Here is a 27639-nt window from a genome sequence, read left to right as displayed (position 1 = left end):
TCTATCAATGTAGGTTCATCATTTGTAAAAATTTAAAAAGTACCACTGTGATAAGGGATGCTGATTATGACATAGGCTATAGATTTGTGGGAGTTGGGGTATTTATGTGGGAGGGGATGTTGATTATGACACAGGCTATACTTTTGTGGAAGTAGGGGTCTATAATTTCATACAGTTGGGAAACCTCTGTACATTCCACCCAATTTTGCTGTGAACTTAAAACTGCTCTAGAAAAATAAAGTCTACTAAATTAAAAATAGAACCATAAATGCATATATTTGCTAGACATAAAACTAATTCTAAACATAAGGGTATTACCACAAATCTGAGAAACATTAAGCTATGTGAAAGAAACTTGTCACAAAAGCCCACATATATGTGATTTGATTTATATGAAATGTTCAGAATAGGTCAGTCCATGGAGAGAAAGTAGATTAGTGTGGTTGCCAAGAACTAGAGGCAGAGGGAAATGAGTAGTGACTGTTAATGGTGTGGGGTCTGTTTTTGGAGTGGTTATATGTTCTAAAATCAGAGAGTGGTAATGGTTGCATAATTATATGAATATACTTAAAAACTACTGAATTGCATACTTTCAAAGAGTGAATTTTATGGTATGAATGTAAATTATATCTCAATAAAGCTGTTATTTCAAAGTTATATTAATAATAAAATAAAAATATTACCTTTAACCTTTAAATTGTTGGGGTTTTCTGTGGAAAAAATAAAATGATATTACAGTTAAGAAATGTTCCCATAAATAACATTGGAACTTTCAAAAGGAATTCTAAAAAAATCAAACGTTTTGGAAGGAATTGAGAGCAAAGAAAAATGTATGAAATGAAATATGAATATGAAACAGATTGCAACTTTTATTTTATAGATAACAAACTAAAGCTTAGTTAGAATGACTTTGTGCAAGGTAATGAGAGAGTAGGTGCCAATGCTGGGAGTTGAATTCAGGCCAGTTAAGCCAATGTTAAAAATATTTTTATTGGTCTTGAGGTTTCCTTAAACATTTTGCTATCTCAGCAAATAGAGATCTTTCTCACACTAAACCATATTTCTAGAACACAAAAGTTCAACAAGGTTTTAAAAATTCATCCTCTTAAAACATTTACAGGGCATTAAAAAAAGAAAATGCATATTAAATATTCCAGATAATTAAAATTTCAAAATGTCTAGAAAATGACTAATCAAGTCCTTTGTAACAAGTAGAACACTAATCATTGTGACCACAAATTTGAAACTGCCATTGTGAATCACTTGTTTTTGTATGTGTGGAATCAAAGCCATGCTTCATTTGTTTTGAGAACCTAATGCAGGAACATCTGTTTCAATGGTATCTGTTTAATACGAAAAATATTCTTCACTAGGAAAACAGGCTGAATTGTTATGTTGGCCATTTATCAGTTCTGTTAACTATTACATGAAGGCAAATCGATCACACTGGAGAGAAATTCCAACTTACCAAAAAAGACACCCCATCGATTGTTAATGGAACCATACATTTCATTTATTCATTGACTCTAAATATTAATTTTATCCTATATCTGTGTCAGGCACTTCAGTAAGTTTTAAGGTTGTGATGTAAACTAAAACAAGACATTGCCCTTAAAAAAATGTGTTCTCAGTCTAACGAAGAAACAAGAATGTAAATAAAAATTTCAATACTTAGACAAACTCTGTAGTTGAAATAATCACACAGTATAGAAAAGGGCTGCCTAAATTTGTTAAGGGTGTTAATAAATGGAGGTGTTAAAATAAAGTTTCTCAATTGAGAAGTTAAAACTTTCTTTTACAAAGTAAAAAATTTGTGACAGTTATTGAGAGTATAACAATTCCAGACTTCAAGTAGCAAGCAGCTCCCAGCTACAACCAAACTATTGTACTTACAAAAAAGAATTCAGTGTATAGTTTCAGACAAGTATAAACACAAAATTAGGCATAAGTTTAATGAAACATTATCCCCCCAACAGATAATGTATCATCTATAAAACAAAACACTTAAGAGTTTGGGTATCATTTGAAGATCTGTAATATAAATTATCATAATTCTTCTGATATTACAGCACTTTTCAACTAATACACTTGTAAATGTTCTTAAAGTAGTATATAGGAAAATTATGTTATAATAAAGAAAGAAAGGATAAATAATTAGCAGGAAAATCATTGTAATAACCTGAGGGGAGAAAATTTTTGCAATGAAAATGTATCAAATGTTTACCTAAAAGGAAAAACATTAAAAATATGCAATGACTGCAGCATTATTCACAACAGCAAAGACATGGAATCAACCCAAATGCCCATCAATGATAGACTGGATAAAGAAAAAGTGGTATATATACACCATGGAATACTATGCAGCCATGAAAAGGAATCATGTCCTTTGCAGAGACATGGATTAGCTGGAAGTCATTATCCCCAGCAAACTGATGCAGGAACAGAACACCAAACACCGCATGTTCTCATTTATAAGTGGGCACTGAACAATGAGAATACATGGACACAGGGAGGGAAACAAAACACACTGGGGCCTGTCAGGGAAGGGCAATAGGGGACAGCATTAGGTAAAAGAGCTAATGCATACTGGGCTTAATATCTAGGTGATGGTTGACAGGTGCAGCATACCACCATGGCACATGTTTACCTGTGCAACAAACCTGCACATCCTGCACATGTAACCTGGAAGTTTAAAAAAAATTTAATTTAATTTTAAAAAATACAGTGTCAAAATAAGGCATAAATAACATCGTCACAGAAAAAAATCAATTAAAAAAAGAAATACAATATATATATAATTTTAAGGTAAGCATTTTGTAACCTATTCAAATAAAATTATCCGTATGTTTTAAATTCATGTTATAAAGGCAAAAAGCATAATATTGTGAGTACAATTCAAATGTTTTGAAAAAAAGGAATGAGCTGTGTAACATATTTTTTAACTTCAAAAATGTAAAGGATACAAGCCTGGAAATAACTTTTTTTAAAAAATTAAACTCTCATTTATTTTCTTTAACACTACATAGAATGAGGCTCAGTCAGTATTTGTGAATGGAATTTTTTTTAGTAATGCATAAAATAAATACAAAGTCAAGTTGTGCTTATTAGCCATGGGATTCCTATCATGAATATTATCTACGGTAAATAATACAGTAAGTATTAAACTTTTGAACACCAATAATCATGACAGAAAAAGCTCTGGCAAAACTGCATGTGACAAATCGAATTCGAATGGCTGGCTTCCACATTTCTTACATAATTTGAAGAATATAAGTAAAACAATCTGTTAATACCAAATAAGAACATTTGTCTAAAAATGTTTCTTCAGTTATAGCTCCTGAAGAGTGGGTAATAAGGTTTGCTAATCTTAGTAGTTATTGAAAAATTTGCCAATTTATTTTCTTTGTATGTATACACACCATATATCATTTTCTAAAAATGCAAAAGTATATTAGACATGATATTGAGGGATTCTATGCATTTTTGTCCATTTGTACATGGTTTTCCATTCCCTCTATCTACACCTAAAAATTTTATCTTATATTCATTGGCTATGTGAGTTTTGTTTTATATGTCATTACTTCACTACATTCACTGAATCTCCAGGGCGTCATAGAATAATAATTGGTTTGATTGAAATGGTTTAGTGCCTTAACTTTTAACATTATAGTCTACACACCTTTTTTGGGGGTGGGGGGAAAGATAGGGTCTCATTTTGTAGCCCAGACTGGGGTGAGGTTGTGCTAGCATAGGCTCACTGCAGCATCAAAGTCCTGGGCACAAGGAATTATCCCTCCTTAGCCTGCATATAGCTGGAACTAAAGGCATGCACCACCATGCTTGGTTGTTTTATTGTTTTCTTTTTTTTTTTTCTTTTTGTAGAGACAGGGTCTCCACTCTGTTGCCCAGGCTGGCCTCCAACTCCTGACCTAAAGTCATCCTCCCACCTGGGACTCTCAAAGCACTGGGATTATAGGCATGAGCCACCATGCCCAGCCTATGCAGCATTTTTGACAATATTTACTAAATTCAAGTATTTTACAAACATACCTGTTTTATTTGGAAATTCAAACATTTTACCCAGTGCTTGTCAAAATTCATAAATGATCATATGCTTTATTTCTTAAATTTGTTGGTAATTATGTTGGCAGTTTTTTTATATTGAGAGAGTCTCGTCTTCTTGCTATCAACCCTCCTTGGCTGTAGAGTACATTTTTTCTTTGATAAATTGGCTAGGTTCTTTTTTACTAATTGTTTGTTTAGATTTTTCTGTTAGAATCTCTCTGTGAAATATTATAAACTTTTTTTTCTTTTTAAAAGGCTTAATTATAGCAGGGTATGGCTAGCTTTGCTTATTTCACTTTAAAATTGCCTAAAACTTAGTAAGACTCATTCTTCTGATAATTTTGTCTCAATTCAAGATATCTCTTCTTGTATTTGTTTACTTAAGCTTCTGTCATGTTTTTTCTTATGTAAGTCCAACTTTTGCCGGTTATTTTTATTTCATCTACTCTCCAAATGGCTAGTTGTTTGTTTGTTTATTATAACTTGTACTTCTGTGCTTTGACACATTTATTCTATAAGATCTTCTATACCTCTGAATGGGTTCATATTAAAGCATCCTTCAGTTTACCTACTGAAACATTTAATTGGAAAATCATGTGATTTTCCAGAAAGTATGTGTGATTGGGGTGCACTTGAATTTTCCTAAGAGTTCTTATTATTTGTTTGTTCAAGTATGTTCTGTCTCCTGCAGCAACTCTATTTTGCTGTCATGAGATCTGTTTGTGCTGACTGATCCTCTCTCTGGCTGTTAGAACCCCTGTTTGTTATTTTCTTTATTAGCCCTTAGATCTGGTGGTGGGGGTAAACAAGTGCAAGCAGGCAGACTACTCTCTACAACACTGAGCCAGTGGTACATGAGCAGAAGGGCTGCCAAAACCCACTGTGGAGGAGCAGGATGAAGCCTTCCTGTTCCTAGGTCTCCAGGCATATACTCAACCTCAGGAGCAGAGGACCTAGTCCAGCTCCTCCCTAGTCCCTAAGGTCATACTGACTGGAGTAATTTTTACCAATGTCAAATTTTCTTCTAAGAATCTAAGAGTCTCTGTGTGATAGGTTCTTCCAAGAATCTGGAAACTCTCCTTCAGCCCAAGGAGGAAAGAGTCCTTATCTGTTCTTTCCATAAAGATCTTCAAGCCTATTCTCTCATTGATTCCAGCGGCAATTTGATTTAGAAAAGACAGACAGATTGTCAGGAATTTGAATAGAATGTGTAGAGAGCCGAATTTATTAGTTTTCTAGAGCTGCTGTGACAAAGTATGACAGACTGGGTGGCTTAAACAACAGAAATTTACTGCCTCACATTTCCGGAGGTTAAAAGTCCAAAGTCAAGGCAATGGCAGAGTTGGTTACCTCTGAGGACTGTGATGGGAGTGTCTGTTCCAGTCCTCTTGCCTTGGCTTGCAGATGGCCATCGTCTACTCTCTGTTTATCACCTTCCCTTTATGCTTGTCTATCTCTGTGTCCAAATTTCCTCTTTATATAAGGTCATCAGTCATAATGGATTAGGATGCACCATAATGACCTTGTTTTAACTTGATTACATCTATAGAGAACCTATCTCCAAATAAGGTCACATGACATACCCCTGGTTAGGGCTCCAGCACATCTCTTTTGGGAGGACAAAATTCAACCTATAATGGCCATATTTAGGTAAACTGTCTACCCTGAATACTCTATTGTATGTATTAAATAAGTTCTAGATTGTTTGGTCATGGTCGTATATGCTATAAAAGTGGGTAAATTGCAGAACAACATTCTGGAGGTAGATGAAATAATAAAGGGACTCTAGCCTGAAGGGCTACGCAGGAGGAACTGCTGGGGTCATGGAAACAAACAGAACATTGTCACAAGCAACTCTAGAATTTCACACATACATCGTATTGACACATTACCAGCTGAGAAACAAATGAGGATTTTCATAAAACACTAAAAGGTATTATACCTACAACAAAAGTATCTCCTCTATAAACCACCTCTTGGGTAATTTATTTGCATTTTCACTTCAGTGAAAAATAATCACATAATATTCCCATTTTAAAATTTAAAATAATAATAAAGCAAAAAAAGTGGCTTAATGGCTAGTCATTGTCTAATCACTCAAGAATCACGTGGGACTCTCTCCAGGAAAACAACACATAGCATTCCAAATACATTTAGCCAGAGAAAAAAGGAAATACAGAGAGAATAATAATATGTTTTAGTTTGAAGACTTATATGATTTAGTAAATCATTTTAAACAATGCCATTTTTCATTTCATGAACAAAAATAATTTCTCAGTGTTTGTGAATATGTGTGTATGAGACAGTTAAACAGACTTTTAAAAAGGAATATTCTGAAATATACCCCTCAAAAAGATTTTTAAATGTTTTCAATTTAAAAGAAAATAGATAATTTTTGAGGACTAAGCTCTGATTTTTTTATTTTACACAAATTCCTACCTAAGGGGTCTAAGGAGTCATGCCCTACAAACAATTTTCATCAGATGGGTTTTTTTAACCCTATATATTGCGACTTACTTCTCAATCTGACTCTGGCATAACATTATGAGACAAAGAAAAAATATTTAACCCCAAAATATATTTCCTTACCCTACCTTCATTGCCCTTCAAGGTCTCTTGCGGGAAAATCCACATTCTATAGAGAATCCCCTTTCCCCTTCGTTTTCCTTCCTTTCCTCCTATCCAGGAGATAATCAACTAAGAGCCAGGCACCCTTTCAAGTCCCATTAAGAAACAATTTACAACCTGCTCTCTCTGAAGTTCGCTATCTGGGAGCTTCCTCTGCACAATAAAACTTGGTCTCCAAAATCCTTTATCTTTAACCTGAACATTCCTTTATATTGATCCCAGGTCTTTAGACAAACTCAACCAATTGTCAACCAGAAAATGTTTAAATTTACCTATAGCCTGGAAGCCCCCGCTTTGATTTGTCCCACCTTTCTGAACCAAACCAATGTATTTCTTAAATGTGTTTGATTGGTGTCTCATGCCTTCTTAAAATATATAAAACCAAGCTGTACCCCAACCACCTTGGGTACATGTTCTCAGGACCTCCCGAGGGCTGCGTCACAGGCTGTGATCACTCATATTTGGCTCAGAATAAACCTCTTAAAATATTTCACAGAGTTTGACTCTTTTTGTCAACATTTTCTACTGCCAGCAAAATACAGAATAATGGTCTCACCACTATTAGATTAATTGGTCTTATATCATACATATTATACATATTTGGCCTAATAGAATGGCTGAGTACCCCATTGAAGGTTCAGCAAATATCCTGGCTTTAGGACAACAGCCTGTGGCTGTGCAGTAGTGTTCTCCATGATGCAGTACATTCCCGAAATCAACTGCCAATGTATGGGGCTGAATTGTGTTTCCCCAAACATTCATATGCTGAAGGCTTCACCTTCAGGACCTCAGAATGCTACTGTATTTGGAGGTAGGGTTTTTAAAGAGGTAATAAAGTTAAAACGAAGCCCTTAGGATGGGCCCTCATCCAATCTGATTGGCGTCCTTATAAGAAGAGGAGATTAGGACCCACAGGGAGAAAGCGGAGATGTGGATGCACAGAGGAAAGACCACAGTGAGGCGAGGTGAAAAGGGGGCCATCTGCAAGCCAAGGAGAAAGGCCTCGGAAGAAACCAAACCTGCTGGCACCTTGATCTTGGACTTCTAACCTCCAGAACTTAGGAAAATAAATTTCAGTTGTTGAAGCCACCCAGTCTGTGGTATTTTGTTTTGGCAGTCCTAGCAAATGAATACAGACACCAATGCTGAGAACATATGAGTTCAGGAACCTAGGAGTACAAGCAGGATCAAACTTTCTCATTTTGACCCCCACTTATTTAGAGAGTTTGTGCTTCCTCGCTTCACAACCTTTGTCTCTAATAGGCAATAGTTCCTGGTGTCAAGGGAAAACTCACCTGTTAGAGATACAGGAAGAGTTCCATTGAACTAGAAACTGCATGTACCATCTGGCCAGCTACCATGCCTTTATCATGCCAGTGGATCTGCAGACAAAAAAAAAAAAAAAGTCATTTCACTTCAGTAGCCATGTAGCCATGGTAATCAGCATTGATTAAAATCGGAAGCTAAGATTTCTGCTATACAATACAATTTACAGTATCTATTTGGGAATCCAGGAGATCCGATGCATAGTCTCTTGGTTGTTTCATGCCTAGAGATTAGAGATAAGTTGGCAAATCCACCAAACATGACTGAACAAAGACAAAGTAACCAAGGTTTCACATCCTTCAGGATTAAAAGTTTACATCACTCCAACAGGGTAGCAATTTACTAGCTGAAGTACTGGGGCAGAATCTCAAATTGTACGGCACATAAACCAGGTCTGGTGTCTTTGATATGCCTTCCAACAACTTACCTAACTTTTACACTGTATTATCACTTACCTCCTCATAGAGTGCACTCTATTATTCTGGCTTCGCATTTTTCTAAATTCCTAAAATCCATATTATCTGAACCAAGCATATTAGCTGTTGGTTAGATATTGCCTCGAATGTTTTTGTTTGTTTTGTTTTGGCCTTTACTATTTGGGTATATAAGTATGATTTCTCCAATAATATTTTAAACTCTAGAAACAATATTTTTAAAGTTTGGAATCACGAGTCAACAGATAATATAGGGGTTATTATACAGTAAAGTATTCAATACAGCTACTTATCAATCAATTGACACAAACAATGACACTTTCTATATGTGGAATTCTCTATTTTCTACAGTGTATTTCATTGTGTAGTTATGATTCACTCATGTTGAAATAAGTAGCTGAATTATATCCATTTTCATGGTTGTATAATATTCTTCTACATGGACATACTTCACTCATTTACTTACTTATTGTTTCTTTGTTTATTGGTAGACATTTCATTTATTTCAAGCCAACTTTCCATTAAAAACTATCAACATTCTTGTACATTCTTCCTGTTGTACCAATGCCAGATTATTTTCTAGGATATATAATTAAGATTAGCATTCTTGATTATAGTTAATGTAGAGAAAACTTGTTTTTTAAAATGGGTGTACATTTTCATTAGCCCTATATAAGTTTCTGTTGATCCACACTCATGCAACAATTGGTATTACAATTACACACTTGTCAATATGTCGGCTCTAAAATTGTGCCCATAATTTAATTTGTATTCCTTAATTACAAATAAAGTTTAACATCTTTATTTTTTTATTTTTCTGAGACAAAGTCTCACTCTGTCACCCACTCTGGAGTTCAGTGGTGCAATGTGAGCTCAATTCAACCTCCACCTCCTGGGTTCAAGCAATTCTTGTGCCTCAGCCTTTGGAGTAGCTGGAGTTACAGGTGCACACTACCACACCCAGCTAATTTTTATTTTTGTATTTTTAGTAGAGACAGGGTTTCACTATGTTGGCCAGGCTGGTATCAAACTCCTGACCTCAAGTGATCTGCCTGCCTCAGCCTCCCAAAGTACTGGGATTACAGGCGTGAGCCACCGTGCCCGGCCAAAGTCTAACATCTTTAATTATACAAACACCTATTTTGTATTTTTAAATTCCTGTTAATGCAATATTTCCATATTTGTCTTTTATTAGATTGTCACTCTTCTTTTTTTATTTTTTAGGAAATGCCCTAGCTATCAATATTTGACTATCATATTATTTTCCAAACTTGAGTATTCAATACTATTTATTTGCTGCTTCTCTCTTTTTCTGCTTTTTTATTATTGTGAGAAATTTTGCTAATTTAAACCCTGTTGAAAAACATTTCGCTTTTATAACGATTTATATTATCTTTGTTTTCTACTTTATTAATTACTTATTCTCTTATGTGTATTTACTTCCTTGTATATTTATGAGATTTATTGAGCTGTTCATGACCGCATCTTAATTTCTATGTGTGCATCATTAATTTTCAGACTTTAAGACAATTTAGGGATACCCGTTTGTTTTTAATCACAGTTTTAGAGGCTTTCAGTATGTAGTATTCTTATTACCTTAAGTTATAAATATTTCCTAATTTGCATTATATAATTATTCATTTTAACTTTATTCAATTTCAATTTTAAATTCATTCTCTGAGATGATAGCACATTTTAAAATTAGCTGAAATTTGTTTATCGTCTATATGTTCAAATTCTATAATTTGAGCATCTATATGCTTAATGTATGCTTAAAAAGAATGCTTATTATGGGCTGGGTCCGGTGGCCCGGGCCTGTAATCCCAACACTTTGGGAGGCCAAGGTGGATAGCTTGAGGCCAGGAGTTCAAGATCAGCCTGTGCAACATAGCAAGAGCCCCATCTCTACAAAAAATAAAACAAAAAACATTAATCTGGCATGGTGGCACATGTCTGTAGTCCTAGCTACTCAGGAGTCTGAGGTGGGAGGATCTCTTGAGCCCAGAAGTTCAAGGCTGCTGCAAACTATTGTCATGCCACTGCACTCAAGCCTGGGTGACACAGAGACCCTTGTCTCAAAAAAAAAAAAATGCTTATTACAAAATTGTGGTTGTATTGTTGTTTAACTAGTCTCATTAATCAAATTTGTTAATCATATTATATATTTTTCAAAATTAATGTCCTAATTCATATCATAAAAGCTATGGAATAGCATATGAAAATGCCCTGCTATAGTGCTAGATTTATCCTTTTGATTTTTTGGCTTTACATGTTTCGAGGCTATATTATTAGATGTATGCAAATTTAGAAATTTCCTCTCCATTTGGTAAAACTTTATTCATTATATAAAGATGTTTTTGTGGATTTGTGTGTAAATATGTTAATTTATTTACTTTGCTTAATATTTGATTTTACTTTTGCAGGGGTCAACATTTACCTGATGTGTTTTCCTCTCTTTTTACTTTTATGCTTCTAAATATCCTTTGGTTTATACTTGACTCTTATAAACTGTAGATAGCTGTTATTCATTATTTTTATTCTTTTAAAATAATAAAAGCTGCTCTCCTCTGTAGCAGCTTTTGAGATGTCTTTTTCATTAGCATTATGCAGTCTAGCCTAGTCAGTCTGTAAGCTTTGACTGTTAATTTCTAACATTAAAAACTATCACATATATAAGTATTTTACAAGAAATACTATCAGTCTAGGCTAGACTGCATACACGGTTTAGTATTACACAGTCCAGCTGTAGTTTTTCTCCATTGTCCTGCTGGGATAATTTTCACTTCCATAATATGAAAATTCATATCTAATCGTTTTGATAAAACTTTCAGTTATTGTCTCTTCATATTTTACGTATCACCATTTAATTTATATTTTTTCTTAATATGCATCTAATTTTTGCTAGAAATCATGAATCTCTTTTCCATGTCTTTAAATGTCTTCTCCATGTCTTTAAGCCTGTTTTTGTAAATATCTTTGACTCTGTATGGTTAATATTGTATAATTTTCAGATGTATCTTTTTCTTTTTTCTTTTTCTTTTTTTTTTGAGATGGAGTCTCACTCTGTCACCCAAGCTGGAGTGCAGTGGCACTATCTCGGCTCGCTGCAACTTCTGCCTCCCTGGTTCAAGCGATTCTCCTGCCTCAGCCTCCTGAGTAGCTGGGACTAAAGGTGTCTGCCACCACGCCTGGCTAATTTTTTTTTGTATTTTTAGTAGAGATGAGGTTTCACCATATTGGCCAGGCTGGTCTTGAACTCCTGACCTTGTGATCCGCCCACCTTCGCCTCCCAAAGTGCTGGAATTACAGGTGTGAGCCACCGCACCCAGCCCCAGATGTATCTTTTAACCCACTTATTATCTTCCAGCTTGCTTAATCTGCTGTTAAAAAATCCATAATTTTTAAATTCTAGCTACAATAATTTTCACTTCTACATAGTCTCCTGGTTATTTAAAAAATCTAACTGACCAATTTTATAGTGCCAGCCATATTTTTATTCTTCTAACAAACACACTTACTTTATATTCTCTAGCCACTTATTCCAATATCTACAATCTTTATACTTCAAATTCTGTTTTACCTGCTTTGTTGACTCGAATTCATAGTAGCTTGTTTCTTCATGTGTTCTGTTTTTGATACTGAGCATATGTTCTTTGGAACTTTATCTGTGGGAATTCTTCCCTTCAGACTTGAACTTAACATATAGTCCTCCAGGGAGAATTATGGTTGTTTCTACCAGATTTCTGGGACATTAAAATCACAGCACCAGTTAAGTACATATTTGTAACCTGGTGTTTCTGTGGCCATAGGTGGTGTTAATTCTGGCTCAAAAACTGTATATGTTTTTGGTAAATGACTTTTTAGCGAGATTTTGCTGGCCTCATTCAGAGCTAAAGCTGAGACAGACAAGTTTCCTTCTTTCCTTTAGGATATAAATAGTTTTTCTAGATTGTGTCCTGTGGTTATTCACTCCAGGGATTGCTGGCTTTAAAAGACATAGTGTTTAGGGCTTTGTTTGGGCTGTAGTCATTGCTCCAATTCTGTGGGCCTCGAGTTAAAATGGAAGCACTAGTCGAAGAGAGATCAGTTGTTTCCCCTTGGGCACCCTTCAGCTTCAGTCCTCACTTCTTTTTTTGCTCCATTCCTTTTCAATAGTTTGGTCCTGTGGGTATTTTTTATTATTTATCTGTGAAATCTCAGCTAGGTATTTAGTTTTTTTTTTTAAATAATATATTTCCAGTACTTTAGATATTTTGATTATGGGCACCTTTTTTAGGATATATACTCTGGCAAAAATACTATAAACATTAGTTAAGAAAACGAGATTTTGGAAGAAGCTGGAAGTGATAATGGTCTTATAAAACACTTACATATGTGATAGTTGTTATGTTAGAAATTAATAGTCAAAACTCAGAAAATGTATTAACTGTACAAATTAACTGATTATAATTTTTTTCTATAGAGGTAAATTATTAATTCTGTAGCATATCATTAGATACTGTGATGATACCATATGCAGCCTACTTGTTATCCAGTTAAAATGCTATAATGGGTAAGTTCTTAACGTTTATTTTTAGTGTGCTTCTGACCAAAGCTGTGGACAGGAATAGATGCATCATTAACATGTTATCTTCCAATGTAATAGAATTGCCATATTTAGACTTCAAAAAAGTCTAAGCTATTGCCCAAGCCTGAGTCAGGCTCCTCTGAGTCTTCTTTCTGACTAGGCCCTGACCTTGGGCTTTGTCCTTAGTTCCAGTGGCTCTGCCTGTTTAGCGCACTTTTAGCAAGAATCTTACTGGGCTAGTCTAGTGAAAATCCCCTGCCCTTACATAAACACCCTTGATATCTGATCAAATTCCTTATTCCTTACCCTCAATATCTTGTTATGCTGGTTTACCTTCAATAAAAATCCTGTCAAGTCAGTGTAAGAAGAATCCCCTTATCCCTGATGTTTTCTCTTAGTAACTTTTCATTCACCAGCCCCTACTCTTTGACCATAGATTCGCATTTGTTCCTCTTGTAATCAGAGTCAAGACCAATGTCTCTACCATACTATAAGACCCATTGCAGCAATCCCTATACCTATCGCAATATTCTCCCTTGAATAAGCTCTTCCATACTGTCTCTAAAGATTGTCTTGAATATTTTTTTAACAAGTGTTACAATTGTAAAAATTCTAGTATAATGGATAATATTAACTTATTATTCATAAACAAGGTACTCTCCTGAGGCAAGAGAATCACCTGAACCTGGGAGGCACATGTCGCAGTGAGCTGAGACCGCACCACTGCACTCCAGCCTGGGCAACACAGTAAGACTCTGTCTCAAAAATAAATAAATAAATAAAGTACTCGCAAAGTGAACAGAGGGCACACATAAAAACTCCAAAGTTACTTTTCGATCGCCAAAGAAAACACACTACAACCTAGAGATCTTAAATAATTTTATGAAGAGAGAATGGGTTAAAAAGCTTAGTAAGCATGGAATTTAAAAAAGGGTTAACCAAAGAACAAAGAATATTTATGCACTCAATCATTGATTTAACATATATTTACCGACCACTTACCACATGCCAGACACTGTTAGACACAAACATGTATTCTCCTCATCTTCATGGAGTATTCAAACAAGGGCAAACATCAAATTATATTTCATCTGTGAAGAAAAAAACACCCTGAATTAAAAGTAAAGGGGAAATTTTGTTATATATTGTGCTCAAGAAAGAAACTGATAGCCATACTGTGAGTTAAAGGCTGAAAGGTGACCAAAGATAGAAAGCCCAAGAGGACAGGTGTTTAAAGTAGACAGATTCTGAGAAAAGAAACAGCTCATGTGACTGATACATAGTGGGGAAAAAGGAAACCAGTAAAGAAAAAAAAAGTCTAAGCAATTTTGAGCAAGAAGAACAAAGCTGACGGTATCATACTCCCTGATTTGAACAATGTATTACAAAACTACAGTTATTGAAACAAGGCACTGGCATAAAAACACACATATAGACCAATTGAGTAGAACGGAGAGCCCATAAATCAACCGATGCATATAGGGTCAACCGATCTTCCACAAGGGTGCCAAGAATACTCAATGAGGGAAAGATAGTCTCTTCAATGAATGGTTTTGGAAAAATCAAAATTCAACGCAAAAAAAATTAAATTGGACTTGATCTCCCACTATATGCAAAAATCAACTCACTATGGATTAAAGGCTTAACTGTAAAACATAAAACAGTACAATTCCTGGAAGAAAACATTGGAGAAAAGCTTCTACAAATTAGACTGGGCAATGACTTCTTGGATATGACACGAAAGCACAGGAAAAAAAAGCAGGGATAAACAAGTGGGATTACATCTAATGAAAAAGCTTCTGCACAGCAAAGGAAGCAGTTAGCAAAATGAAAAGGTAAATTATAGAATGAGAGTAAATATTTGCAGACCACGTATCTGAAAATTCATTAATATCTAAAATGTATAATAAACTCAAACAACTCAATAGCAATAAAACAACCCAAACAAAAAATGGACAAGGGAACTGAATAGACATTTCTCAAAAGAAGACATAAAATAGCCAATAGGTATATGAAAAACGGCTTTTACCAGTCATCAGGAAAATACATATTAAAACTGCAATGAGATATCAGCTCATACTTGTTAAGTTGGCTATTATCAAAAAACACAGGGCATGTGTTGGCTAGGATGTAGAGAAAAGAGAACATTTTACACTGTTGATGGGAATGTAAATTGGTAGAGCCACTATGGAAAACAAGATGAAGGTTACTCAAACATTAAAACTAAAATTACCATTTGATCCAGAAATCCTACTTCTGGGTGCATATCTAAAGGAATTGAAATTAGTTTGTTGAAGAGATATCTGCACTTCCATGTTCACTGCAACATTATTCACAATAGTCAAGATATGGAAACAACCTGTGTGTCCATTGATGGATGAATGGATAAAGAAATCAATTGTGACGCCATGACTCATGGTAATATATACACATACAGGCAAGTTATTTAGCCTTAAAAAAAGAAGAAAACCTGAACATTTGTGACGTCATGAATGGACCTGAAGGACATTATGTTAAGAGAAGTAAGCCAGTCAACAGAAGGATAAATACTATTTGATCTCACGTATATGTGGAGTCTAAAACAGTCAAACTCACAGAAACAGAGTAAAGGGTTGTTATCAGAAGATAGGGGAGGAGTAAACTGGGGCAGGATTGGACAAAAGGTCTAAAGTTTCAATTATACGAGACAAAAAATTTTTGAATATCTCCTGCACAGCAAAGGGCCTATGATTAACAATACTGTATTGTATACTTTAAAATTTGTTAAGATAAATCTTACGTTAAATGCTCTTACCACAGAAAGAAAAAACAAAACAATCGAAAGAGTGGGAGAAAACTTTGGGAGGTCATGGATAGGATTATAGCATTGATTGTGTTGATGGTTTCAAAGGTGTATTCTTATCTCCGAACACATTAAGATGTATAGGTTAAATATCCACAGCTTTTTGAACATCAATCATCTCTTAATAAATATTTTTTAAAATAAATAAGCAAAATAAATTTTCAGTGTATTTTACAATAAATTACTCATTTAAATATTCTGAAAAGTTAAAACTGTCTACAAAATGTACAAAAAATAAATACAATTTCACATTTAAAAAAATGAGGCTCAAGAGATTACCAACGGGATAGTATTCAGAGTCTCGTGAGCTGTAAAAGGGAGTATGAATTTAATTTGTTGCATTGGAAATAAAGGGCTTTGGGAATAGAAGTAGCATCGTTTGATTTACTTAAAAAAACTTAATATTTACAATGGAGCTTTAATTAGATTAGCAGGAGAAACAATTAGGAAGCTGTTGCTGAGATTCATGTACAAAACTGTGTAGCCTAGACAAGCAAATGTAAATAAATTATTGGATATTCTCCCGCAATTCAAAATAGAGGCTCACCTAATCAACTAATAACATTTCATGATTATTCTAGTGTTCTCAATAGGTCAATCCTTATGCAAAAGGTAAGTTCGCTAGGCTCATATATTCAGTGACAATATGTAAGCCTGCCATAGGGCTAATTATTCTCTACTAGATTTATATTAAATAAGCAACTTTCTGATTGATTCCTAAATTAAAACTTTCTTTCAATCTTAGGGAGTGTTAATTCAAAGATGTCAATATTCTAATTATTTCAAAAGTAACATTACTTTTGGTAAGTGTTTAAACTGGCATTTTGATCTGTATATCAACTTTTGATGAGATGGTTAGAATGATTCAATGCTACTGAATCCAATCAACTCTCAGTAAACTAGCACTAATTCTATACAACATTGACTTAAAGAGTATATGGGGCTTTTATTAAATAGCAAAGCATCTCAACAATATGTGTAAAATATTCCAGGTTTTAGATCATTGGTAGTAACAACTGAGGAAATGTAAAAAAGCTAACTAAATAAAAGAGGCACCTTTATCATTATACTGAAATTGATCTTTCTGTTGCTTAGGCAACGTACATATATTTCGAAAAAATAGAATAAATGTGCCTTAAAAATAGCTCCATGGTAGTGAACAAAAGAAAAACTAGACAATGAACCAAAAGCCCCAGATTGAAGTTTGATACCTTCAGCTTACTGGACATGAGGGCTTGTAACCATCACTTAACCACACTGGTCTACAATTGCTTTCTCTTGAAAAGTAAGTATTAAGCATGATGAAGATCGATATCCCATTAAGCTCCGAAGTCCCATGTCCTATATAATGTGAAGTAGAATTCATTAGTGCAAGAAAGCAATCATAAAGGCCACGAAAGGTAAAGCTGAGATTTGGCCATGTCAGAATCCAGCATAGTTGTATATGAATGGGCTGATCATCTAATCGTCAGCCACAGAAGGTTCCCCCTAACCCAAAAACACATTCACTCGCCTACCCATTCAATCAGTACTATTACTCTGAAAAGGGTACGATTTACAAGACAGCTACCAAAAATATGTAGATGCGTAATATTCTGTTTGACCTTATAGAAATTAAAACAAACAATATAAATATCCCTCAACAAAAATACACTAGAAAATTAAATGTCAAATGTTAACTGAAAGAAACAGAGCACCACAATCACTCAATTTTAAATATACCTAATTAGTCTAGTTCCCAATGCACTGTAACAACTTCCTTCATTTACTAATAGAGAAAATACATATTGTGTTTCCAATGTGATAATTAATGCATCCAACGAATACTGAGTATCTATTATATGCTAAGTGTTGTGCTAAATAGTGGCCATTGTCCTCACTCTAGTGAAAAAGTCAAACAAATAAATGAGGAGGATGATAACAAAGAGTGATAAGTAATTTGAAGACAATAATTATGGTGTTATGAAAAATGAGTATTACGAGGATTCCAGCCATTCTTTCATATGAACTTTATATTAAAAAAGATTAGATCCATACTAATTTCATATCCGTACTAATTTTATAAAGTATATTTCTATGTTTTATGTTAACTACAAGTTGAAATAGTTAAAATTATCCTGACTTTTAAGCCATTGTGTAATTTAATTTTCCAGATTACTCTAAAGAGAGTTTTAATATTATCTATTAATTTACTGACTTAAACATACATTGTCTCCTTCAAGCCAGAGAATAAATCTGCAAGAGCATTTAATCTAATTTTCTCAATAAATATACTTTAAAAATATATATATATAAAGATATTTTTTAAAGAGCATAGCTTTTCTAAAAGTACCCAGTCAGTGGTTAAGCAGAGCAAGGAATCCACGTATTCTTGAAATAAAGTTTTGAAGTTTTTTAATGTGTATGTTTTTAAACAATTATTACTGCTATTCAAAGAATGACCAACTAAAAAGCTTTTGTGCTTAGTGAGATTTCAAAAGATTCATCGTGAATAATTAAGTTGATAAAAATGGTATGAATCTTCTCCAGGTACAAATATTCCTGGGCAGAATCAATGGTGTTCCTTATGAAACTTCCGGCAGTTTATGATTTAAATCAGAAAACCACTATGTGAAAAGAGACAAGTATAATAAAAACATCTAGAAATAAATCCAGGAAACTCTTTATTGTCACTGAATGTAAATAAAACTTTTTTACTAAAGTGTAGAGAGAGAGATTTTTCATATGAGAGGGTTGGAAGGTGGTGACTTATGCTTTCCAGTTAAACAGAGAATTTCAGGAATAACCAATGTGTCAAGATGAGGAATCATTTTTGACATGTCATTAGACTAAGTTAAGAGATGAAAGTAGGGATTTCAGAATAAATATCTGAGGAAGTTTTGGGGAAAATCTAAGATTCAAGGAATGAACATTTGATCATGGCTGATAGTAAATAAGAGCCACTATAAAGATCAAAGAAGTTTTAATTTTTAAAAAAATTCTATTACTTTGAAATACATAAACAACACAACACACACACACACACACATACACACACACACTTTTCTTTTCCAGTCTTCCATCCAAAACCCAAAGTAAATAAATGTGGGAGGGGAGGAAAACAGGGACAGAGAAGGAGAGGGGGAAAAGAATAGAGAAAGAGAAGGACAGAAAGGCTGACATGACGGAGAAAAGATGGACCTTATGGTACCATGTGATCTAGCTGTTCTTCTCACTTAAACTTACTGTGAAGATGTAAAACGGGAAAGACAAAAAAAAAAAAAAATGGTGGGAAGCCTTGCGTCTCTAGCAGCCATCTCTTTAGACTTCACACCTTCATCTTTTTAGAACCCTTACTATTACTTAAGGAAACCCAACTTAAATCCAGTCAACAACGCTTCCTGGCCAGAAGCTGGCCAGGCTTGAGAGGATTCTAGAAGCAGCTGGTTCTTCCGTTCCACGGGCGTTCACGCACCACATTGTCTTCTCTTCCCCAGCCCTCCGCCAGGGTCTGGGTTTACTGCTGACTCTTGCATTTCGGTGTAGAGTGTAACAGACAGTGTCACATCCGAGAAAACCTAAAGTGTGCCTTTTCCCGGAAGGGAATACTAAAGGGTCCCTCCTGCGGGGTTACACTACCTAATCCACAAAACCGCTGACTTTCCCAGGTGGCTTTTTCCGCCCACCTCGCTCCAGTCGCCGTTTGGTTTGTTTGGGTTTTGTTAAAGGGTGAAGCGCTAAGCCCCGCCTACCGTCGTAAGTGGCCTGTCACTCCGTCCCGCTGTGCGGTAGTGATTGGTCGACAGGACCGGGTTGTCCGGCCCCACCCCCGCTTCCCTTTGCCGCGCTCCGGGTCTCGGGTTTTAACCCAAGGTGGAGAGCTGGATTCCGGCGGGCGGCGCTTGGAGCAGGTGGAGAGGCGTCCTCTTTCCGGCTGTTGCTGCTCTTCTTCCTCCAATCCTGGGTCTCAGTCAGGGAAGGACGAACATTCTTCCTTTGCTGCTGGAGCTTTAGAGAACTGTTGCCCAGCACCTAGGCACTTCAGACATTTCATCTCACTCATTTTTGTAATTTCACTGTAAAAATCACCTGCACATTTATAACCCTCCACTTCTGCTCAATGCTGAGAAGGGGTCCGCATACTGCGGGGAGCTGTCTAAGGTGCTGAAGCTTCCCAAGCATCAGTCTACACCAACACCATGCGGGGTTAGATTGTACATTTTCATTCTGTCTTTCTCGTTCCCCATGCCTTGGATAAGACTATTTTCAGGATCGTGAATATCTCTCCGTATCATGGCCCACGTGAGACACTTTCGGACATTAGTTTCGGGATTTTACTTCTGGGAAGCAGCACTGTTACTCAGGTGAGTTCGCTTGGATTTAACAGTTGGAGAACTCATTAAGCCTGTGCATTACGTTGCAACCACTTGTTATTGATGAGACCGGGAAATTTGCAATTCTATATTGACTTGTTGAAACAATCAATTTAATCGTATTGTTTTCTGTCTAAATTATTTTGCAGTCTATCTACTGAGACCTACTCATTTGCTTTTTCATTGATTAGTGCATGTTAGTAACTGGCATCTTGCGTTATTTGCAGCTGAGAAAAAAAAAATTATTTCAAAAGCCTACGTTTTCCTTCTCAAATTGCTTTTAAAGTTCCCGTTTTCTAAGTGAATTATATAATTTGGGTGTTACTCTTTTTTTGAAAGTTACAAAACATTTAGTATTTAGAAACGAGACATTACTTTTTTTAATGCAGAAATACAGACCATAGTCATTTACTGATGAGAGAAACTCCAAATATTGTTGCTATATTCAGAGGTTAAGTTAAATGAATCAAAATAAGGGCCTTGCAAGTACTATTTTCTAATGACCTAGCTCAGGTAATACATGAAGGCAAAATCATAAATAGATTTTTAGATATGTTCTATGTCAGGAATAATCTTCTTGAGTAAAGTAATATTATAACAAAGCCATTAAACTATGAAATTGTTCTATGACATGTCATTTTCTTATCATGATCCTGTCATATTTGGCAGGCTTAAAAAAATAATTTAAAGAGTATAAGAGAACTAGACAAAGGATCAGATAATTTTACCCCATTCTTAATGAATGTGTAAAAATAAGGTACTGCTCATATAGAATTTTGACCCACCAATATAAATTTTATTTTACTGTTACAATTAATTACCATAGGATTTCCATTTTTATGGCTTGCAAGGTTTTCAAAGGAGGATTGAAGTCCGATAACTAGAGTAACTAAGTTATATGCATACTGATTTCTACTTGAAGTATTTAAATATTCTTTATTGCTATGTCGATTTTTCATCTTTGGGCTACCTTACAAAAACCAATAGTGTATCTCAAACTACCTTATAGAAAGTTATATTATTTTTACTTGCCTGTATTTAATAGAAACTGATTGTGATGGTTATTATTTCTGAAATTATTGATTTTTCCCAAAATAAGAAGTTGAACTATTTTTAGCCAAAGTATTTTCAATAAAAATCATCTTGATATGATCTAGTAATTTTTGTGACTTTATTATTGTCAGAAATTTTATTTGTAATAATTAAAGCCAAGTATATGGAGCTTTTATATTTCTGAAAGTATTATGTAAAGGAGTACAAACTTAATGTTAAAATATAAATTGATTATTTCTCTATATTTCTTAATGGCTTAGATGGTAAAATGCATTTTTTTCAAAGAAATCAGATTAGCTTAGTTGATAGATACTTAGATTTAGGAAGCTAAAGTCAGAAACTAAAATGTTTTGGTCAATGAGGTCAAATTTGTATAATGGCAGTCACTATGGTATTTGTTAAAACATGTTCTGAGATAAATAATCTTCATCACTAGATTCTCTGACTTTTGTCCAATTTTGTTAAAAGTTATGAAAAAGTATTTCAAATGGATGATTGTGATTATAAGAATTTATCTTTTTTAATGTTAAATAATTTTAATTAGAAATAAATTTTATGAGCAGCCCAAAAATGTACTTCTTTGAAAAGACATACAACATACAAAAGTTTACTTTGTAACTTATATTCTTCATCAAGTTTTTCTTTCTCCATTCATAAATCAAATAAATTTTTCTCTATCCATGACTAGTCTTAGATGAGAGTAGGTTATCACTCTATGAAGAACTTTAATTATATGTAAAAAATTAAGCATTTTCACTTTTAGTGATGACCCCCAAAAGAGGATTTCCTATAGAAAAAAAAAAAAGGAAGCTCCCTCTACTGGAAATATTTTGTAAAATAAATGTCTTCCTGGAAATGATTCTTTATTCTCTAATTCTAGCCCTGATGTATTGAGCACAAAGGAAACAAGAAAAAAGATGAAGACAAAAGAAAGTATTGGCATTAATTCCTAACATATTTTTAAATTTCAAAACAGCTTACCAGGGCAATTTGGAGGCAACAACAACAACCAGAAACCACAGATATTTATAAGTAAATAATTCACTAGTACAGACTTTTTATGTCATAGGCTTTGAAGATTTTTTTTTAATTTTTATTGAGATACAACATACACAAAGAAAAGTGCACAAATAATACATTTCCCTCTAGATAAAGTTTTACAAAGGGAACACACCCAAGTGAAGAGACTACAGTTCAGCAAGTAGAAGTGTGACTGTCACAGAAGCACTCACCCCACCCTCTTCCTCCACCATAATCCTTTCCAAGGCACTACCTTGGCCAAAGGTAATCACTCTCCTGACTTATATAATAAGTATATCTTTTCCATTTTAGAACTTTATATAATTACTCTGAGTCTGCTTTATTTTTATAAGCATTATGTTTATATGATTTATCCATCTTGTTGCATGTAGCAATAGCTTATTCATTATCATTGTTGTATCATATGCCATTATATGAATACATCAAAATTAACTTATCTATTGTCCTGTTGATGGGTATTTGGGTATTTCTTAGGGTTTGTTAGTACTTTTATGAATATCTTTGAACATCTTTTGTGGTGAATACATGTATTCATTTTGGGATCATGAAGTTGAGGTCCAAGACTTTCTCTAGAAGGGGAATTGCTAAGCATAGCACAGGCATGGGTGTGTTTAACTTTAGTAGATACTGCCAGTATTCCTACGTAGTTTTATGTTTTTACACTTATATCAGTAATGTATAAGAGTTTCTGTTGCTTACTAGTACACAATTTGATCAGTGCAATGCTATCGTACTATACAAATTTTTAGTATTTCTAGCATATTTTTACAAACCTACAGATGAAACTTTAGTGCTTTCAAAAACATAAAAGCACTAAAGTATCATCTATACTTTAGTAAATAAGCATTATTAAGGCAAAAGCAGCAGAAAAAAATTTACAAAATATTTACAAAAAAGTTTTTAAAACTTTCATACTTGTTTTGGATATTGCTATTTTATGTAATAATTTTTCTATGGCTTTTGGATTTTAGTTATCATATTAATAAAATAAAGAACAAAACATCAGTGTTCAGCTTTCTTTGAAATGCAGATAAGTGATGATTATGAAGAGCTTGCAGAACAACTTCCAAAAGCAGGGAAGCAACAGAAAATATTTCATTTAAGTTGATTACTTTCTTGCCATATCATTTAATTTTTCATCTTTACAAGTTGATATCAACACAGTATTGCTACTTGAATAAATTAGGGCACATTGTGTCAAAACTTGAATGTGTGAATTTCAGCTGTCATAATAATAAAAAATGTAATATTTCCTTGGTTTACTTCAAAGCCTTAGTAAAATATCTTAGCATAGAGCTTACTGGTTTTGCTTTTGGTGTGTTTTGGAGGATGAGAGGAATCCTTTTTAATGTTGTCTCTATTTTTCTATGTAAGATATTGAAGAAAACTATATTTCTAGGAATAAAATTTTACTATTATTATGATTTACTACATGGAGGTATAGCAAGATTCTATATAGTTTTAAAAACATCTTTGCTATATATAACATGATTCTTCCCTCTTTCCCTGAAAATAGCAATAAATTGTCCCATGTATAGAAGAATCATAGTCCAGTCAATGCCTCAAGCAATTTGCCCTGCCAATTGAAAGAACATCTTGAAAAATATTTCCTCTTCTATATAATTTTTCTTCCCTTAAACACACAACTGTGTACTGAGGCAAGTCGATCAGCAATTATGTGTTTACTATGTAAGATTAAGCAATTTAACAAGATTTATTCACGAAATTCTGTGCACAAATTGTGCTAAGCACAATTTAGCTTTGGATGATTGAACAAATGTCACCTTTTCCATTTAGCAACTTAGAGTCTAGAATAAACCGAAAAGGGTCAAACATCAAAAGAAAAAAGTACAGATAGCAATATTTTAGGGAATATAAGGAAGCGCAACTATCAAGAAGCCTTGGTACTTGTGGTGGGCCTTGTAAGATATTTGTTCAAGGGGCAAAATGATATATAAAGAGAATATTATATGCAAAAGGAATGATACAGATATATAGTATGTGATTGGGAAAAGGTGACTGTCAAATTCAGTTGAAGAAATTATAGTTCATGATTTAAAACTATATTCTACTAACAACAACTATTGAGCTAGTTACATTAATAAAACTACAAGAATATGGAGGAGTCACAGCATTGTTTCACAATGGAATATGGCTAAAATTTAGAAAGAAGTAATTTAATTATAACTGAGTAGTCATCATTACAGGAATAGTTTTATAACTTGACTCAAAATATCCCTATCGGTTCTTCTTCAGAGGTAGTGTTTACCTCAAAATTACAATTAGTCACAGGATTGGTGATAGCAATTATTTAAGAGCTATGTAAAGAAACAATGACACACTACTAGAATAAAAGTTTAATCTGATTGTTTTAGAAGTTGGAAACCATGTGAGAATTTTTCTTCAAAATATAGTTTCTTAAAAGAAATACTGAAATATAGTAGAGGATTTGGATAGTTGGAGGAAAAGAGGACATTGAATTTGGTTTGGGGTATTTTGAGGTTAAGATGCTTGCAGAAGAGCTAGGTTTCCTGGCCTCAGCTAGGAATTCAGATATTTGCATAGATTTAATTGCCAGACGACAGATTTACAAAAGGTTATAAAGATGAGTATACTGTGGTGCAAAGAAAGAATGGAAAATACATTTGTCAATAATGAGGATAGAACACTTGGAACAGAACATGGAAAAGTACTCAGAAATCTCTGAGCTCAGCTGTAGAGATGAGGTTTATTAGAACCAAGTGATGAAGTTGCAGATTTATCATAGTTTTATGCTATTTATCTCAAGGACCAGTTATTATTAATAGCATATATTAATATCTTTCTATCACTTATCAAGAGGACCTTAACATTAGCATTTCTCTAATTCCAGCTAATCTAATAAACTAGTCCATATTTACAGATGACATACTTTACTCAAGTTTTCTCAGGACATTTTCAGGGAATTATTTTGGAGAAGGTAGATCATCTACTTTTCCTTATATCATGAAACATATCTAGTAAAGCCTCCTTAATTTGCCCACCAAACTTGTCTCCTACCCTTTTCCATAGGATTATTTATATACTTGCATTAATAGTACTTATAGAAAATAAATTCTTTTTTTTTTCTTTTTTTAAGACAGAGTCTCGCTCTGTTGCCCAGGCTGGAGTGCAGTGGTGCAATCTCAGCTCACTGCAACTTCTGCCTCCCAGGTTCAAGCAATTCTCCTGCCTCAGCCTCCTGAGTAGCTGGGACTACAGGAACGTGCCACCACGCCCAGCTAAATTTTTTGTATTTTTGGTAGAGAGAGGTTTTCACTGTGTTAGCCAGGATGGTCTCTATCTCCTGACCTCGCGGTCCACCTGCCTCAAATTCATATGTATGTACATGTATATGTGGAAATATATTATTATTTTTTGAGTTTTAGTTTTTTGGTTTTTTATTAGGTGGATGGTACAGCCTGTGGCTTTATTTTGCTTGGGGAAATGGCCAAAAGAGACGAGTAACTCCAGAGAACTGGTTCTGGAGTGCAGGCAGAAATTCAAAGACAGAACCAACTGTTTAGCAACAAACAGTGTATATATAGAATGAGGTGTTCAGTAACAGTAAATGAAGCTATTCTAACAACTGCATGGCAACAACACTCATTTTCAATAAATGAAGTTTTAAATCCTGAGATGTTACCAGAAGAGGAAACAGTGGTAAAACAATGCAGCTCCATCATAATGTATTTCTGAAATTTTTTCAGAATCTCCTTACTAGAGATGCTTTTAGGAGGAAGTATTACTAGTACCTCGTAGGCAACGTGATGCACAGAAGCAATCACCTCAGTGGTACAATTAGGAATAGCATACAATTTAAAGATCTCTGGAAAAAGCTTACTGAATGGAAGCATTTCCGACGTAAGCGATGAAGAATTCTCCATGAGTACATACAAATATTTGCCATAACCAATCAGGAATTATGGCCAAACCCTGATATATTTCTGATAATATTATACAACCATTGCCAACATAGAATGATTGGGCTTACAATGGAGGTAACTGGTCCATCCAATATCCTACCTAAATTTTAGAATCTCTGAACATCTTCAACAGGTGGTCATCCCTTAATCTTTAAAATTCCCAGTGATAAGGACTCGTTTACTCAGAAGGAAAATATTTATTGTTTTTAATTAGTAAAAAATAAAATGTCCTCTGTTTTCTCCTAGACAAAATGAACTATTTTTTCCTATATGTGCTTCCATAAATGTTTGTTTCTGTGTTCTTTGGGGATTTTCTCCACTTATGATGACCTTCCTGTTCATAAAAATTGGGCCTATATTTGAGCCATGATTTTAAATGATAATGTCCATGGAGGTGCTCCATGCATGAAGTTTGGATTCTCTAGTTTCAGAGAGCCCATGGCATTCTACCTGAATATCTCTATAACTTCTATAATAATGTATGGAGCAATGGCTACATCCAAAGCAGTGTGTTAAGTACTGGGGAAGCAAAACCCCAACTTTTAACACTGTATCACTGTGGAGAGGAGAACCTGTGATATCCATTTCCAATTTGTGTTTTAGATTTTCATGCAAGTTGTCTCTGTGTATCTAAATTTTAACTCCCATGGGGATAGAATCATTTCTGGTCTTTGTTTTACCTCCATAATGTTTATTTCAATGTCATGCATGCTCAACAAATAATATATAAGCACTGAGATGACATCTGCCTGTCTGTCACATCTTTCTAAGATTTTAGATTTGAATTCTATTTAGTTGTGTTATCAAGTGGAGAAAAAGGAAGTATTGTGTTCAAGATATCATAAAGTTTATAGGATCAAACAATCTCCTTAGAAGATATTACCTACTTCAAGAAGAGGTTGTAAAACAGATACAAATTGGCAGCATCTAGTGGAAAAGAGAAGGGTTTGGTTCTTTGCCCCATGAAAAACCGAATTTGTATTGTGTAATGCATTTGTATTGTGTAATGTAATGTATATTTCTCAACTTTTTTCATTATTGCCTCTTAAAGCACCTTTTGTAGACATTTTTTGTAACTGACTTCCATGAAATTGTAATACCACAGATACATCATGTATTTTCTTATGTACTCTCTCTATATATTTATTTTAAAAATCAAAATAAAAAGGCTTTTTATCCCCCCGAGAAAAAACTTCTGCCCACCCACCTTGGGATGATACCACTCCTTGTTATAATGGTTGCTATGCTTTTATGATGCTACTTTGACTAGGGTCATATAATTTACAATTTTGGGTCATGACATAGAAATAAAACCATAAAAAAGTATTTATTTATTTTGAATTTTACTAGGGCTTTGCAGCTTTTTATAATAAACAAGTAAAACACT

General features: G+C 34.2%; 1 protein-coding gene across 4 annotated transcripts in view; it reads left to right on the top strand.

Moving 5' to 3' along the window:
* The first annotated feature begins 18722 nt into the window (after positions 1-18722).
* GLRA3 (glycine receptor alpha 3) overlaps positions 18723-27639 on the top strand; it is a 182694-nt gene continuing 173777 nt past the window's right edge. Inside the window, exon 1 of one of the 4 annotated variants that reach the window (XM_003823430.5) lies at positions 18723-20205. In XM_003823430.5, the coding sequence (XP_003823478.1) occupies positions 20135-20205 (71 nt within the window). In that variant the 5' untranslated portion in view covers positions 18723-20134. Of the gene's footprint in view, positions 20206-22423; positions 22552-27639 lie in introns of those variants that run through there. The other 3 variants (XM_055112014.2, XM_003823429.5, XM_055112016.2) reach the window with 3 other exon arrangements.

The sequence above is a fragment of the Pan paniscus genome, chromosome 3 (genome assembly GCF_029289425.2).
Source record: "Pan paniscus chromosome 3, NHGRI_mPanPan1-v2.0_pri, whole genome shotgun sequence".
Classification (NCBI taxonomy): Eukaryota; Metazoa; Chordata; class Mammalia; order Primates; family Hominidae; genus Pan; species Pan paniscus.
The sequence above is the reverse complement of the archived record's forward strand: the minus strand, read 5'-3'. Positions and strand labels throughout refer to the sequence as shown.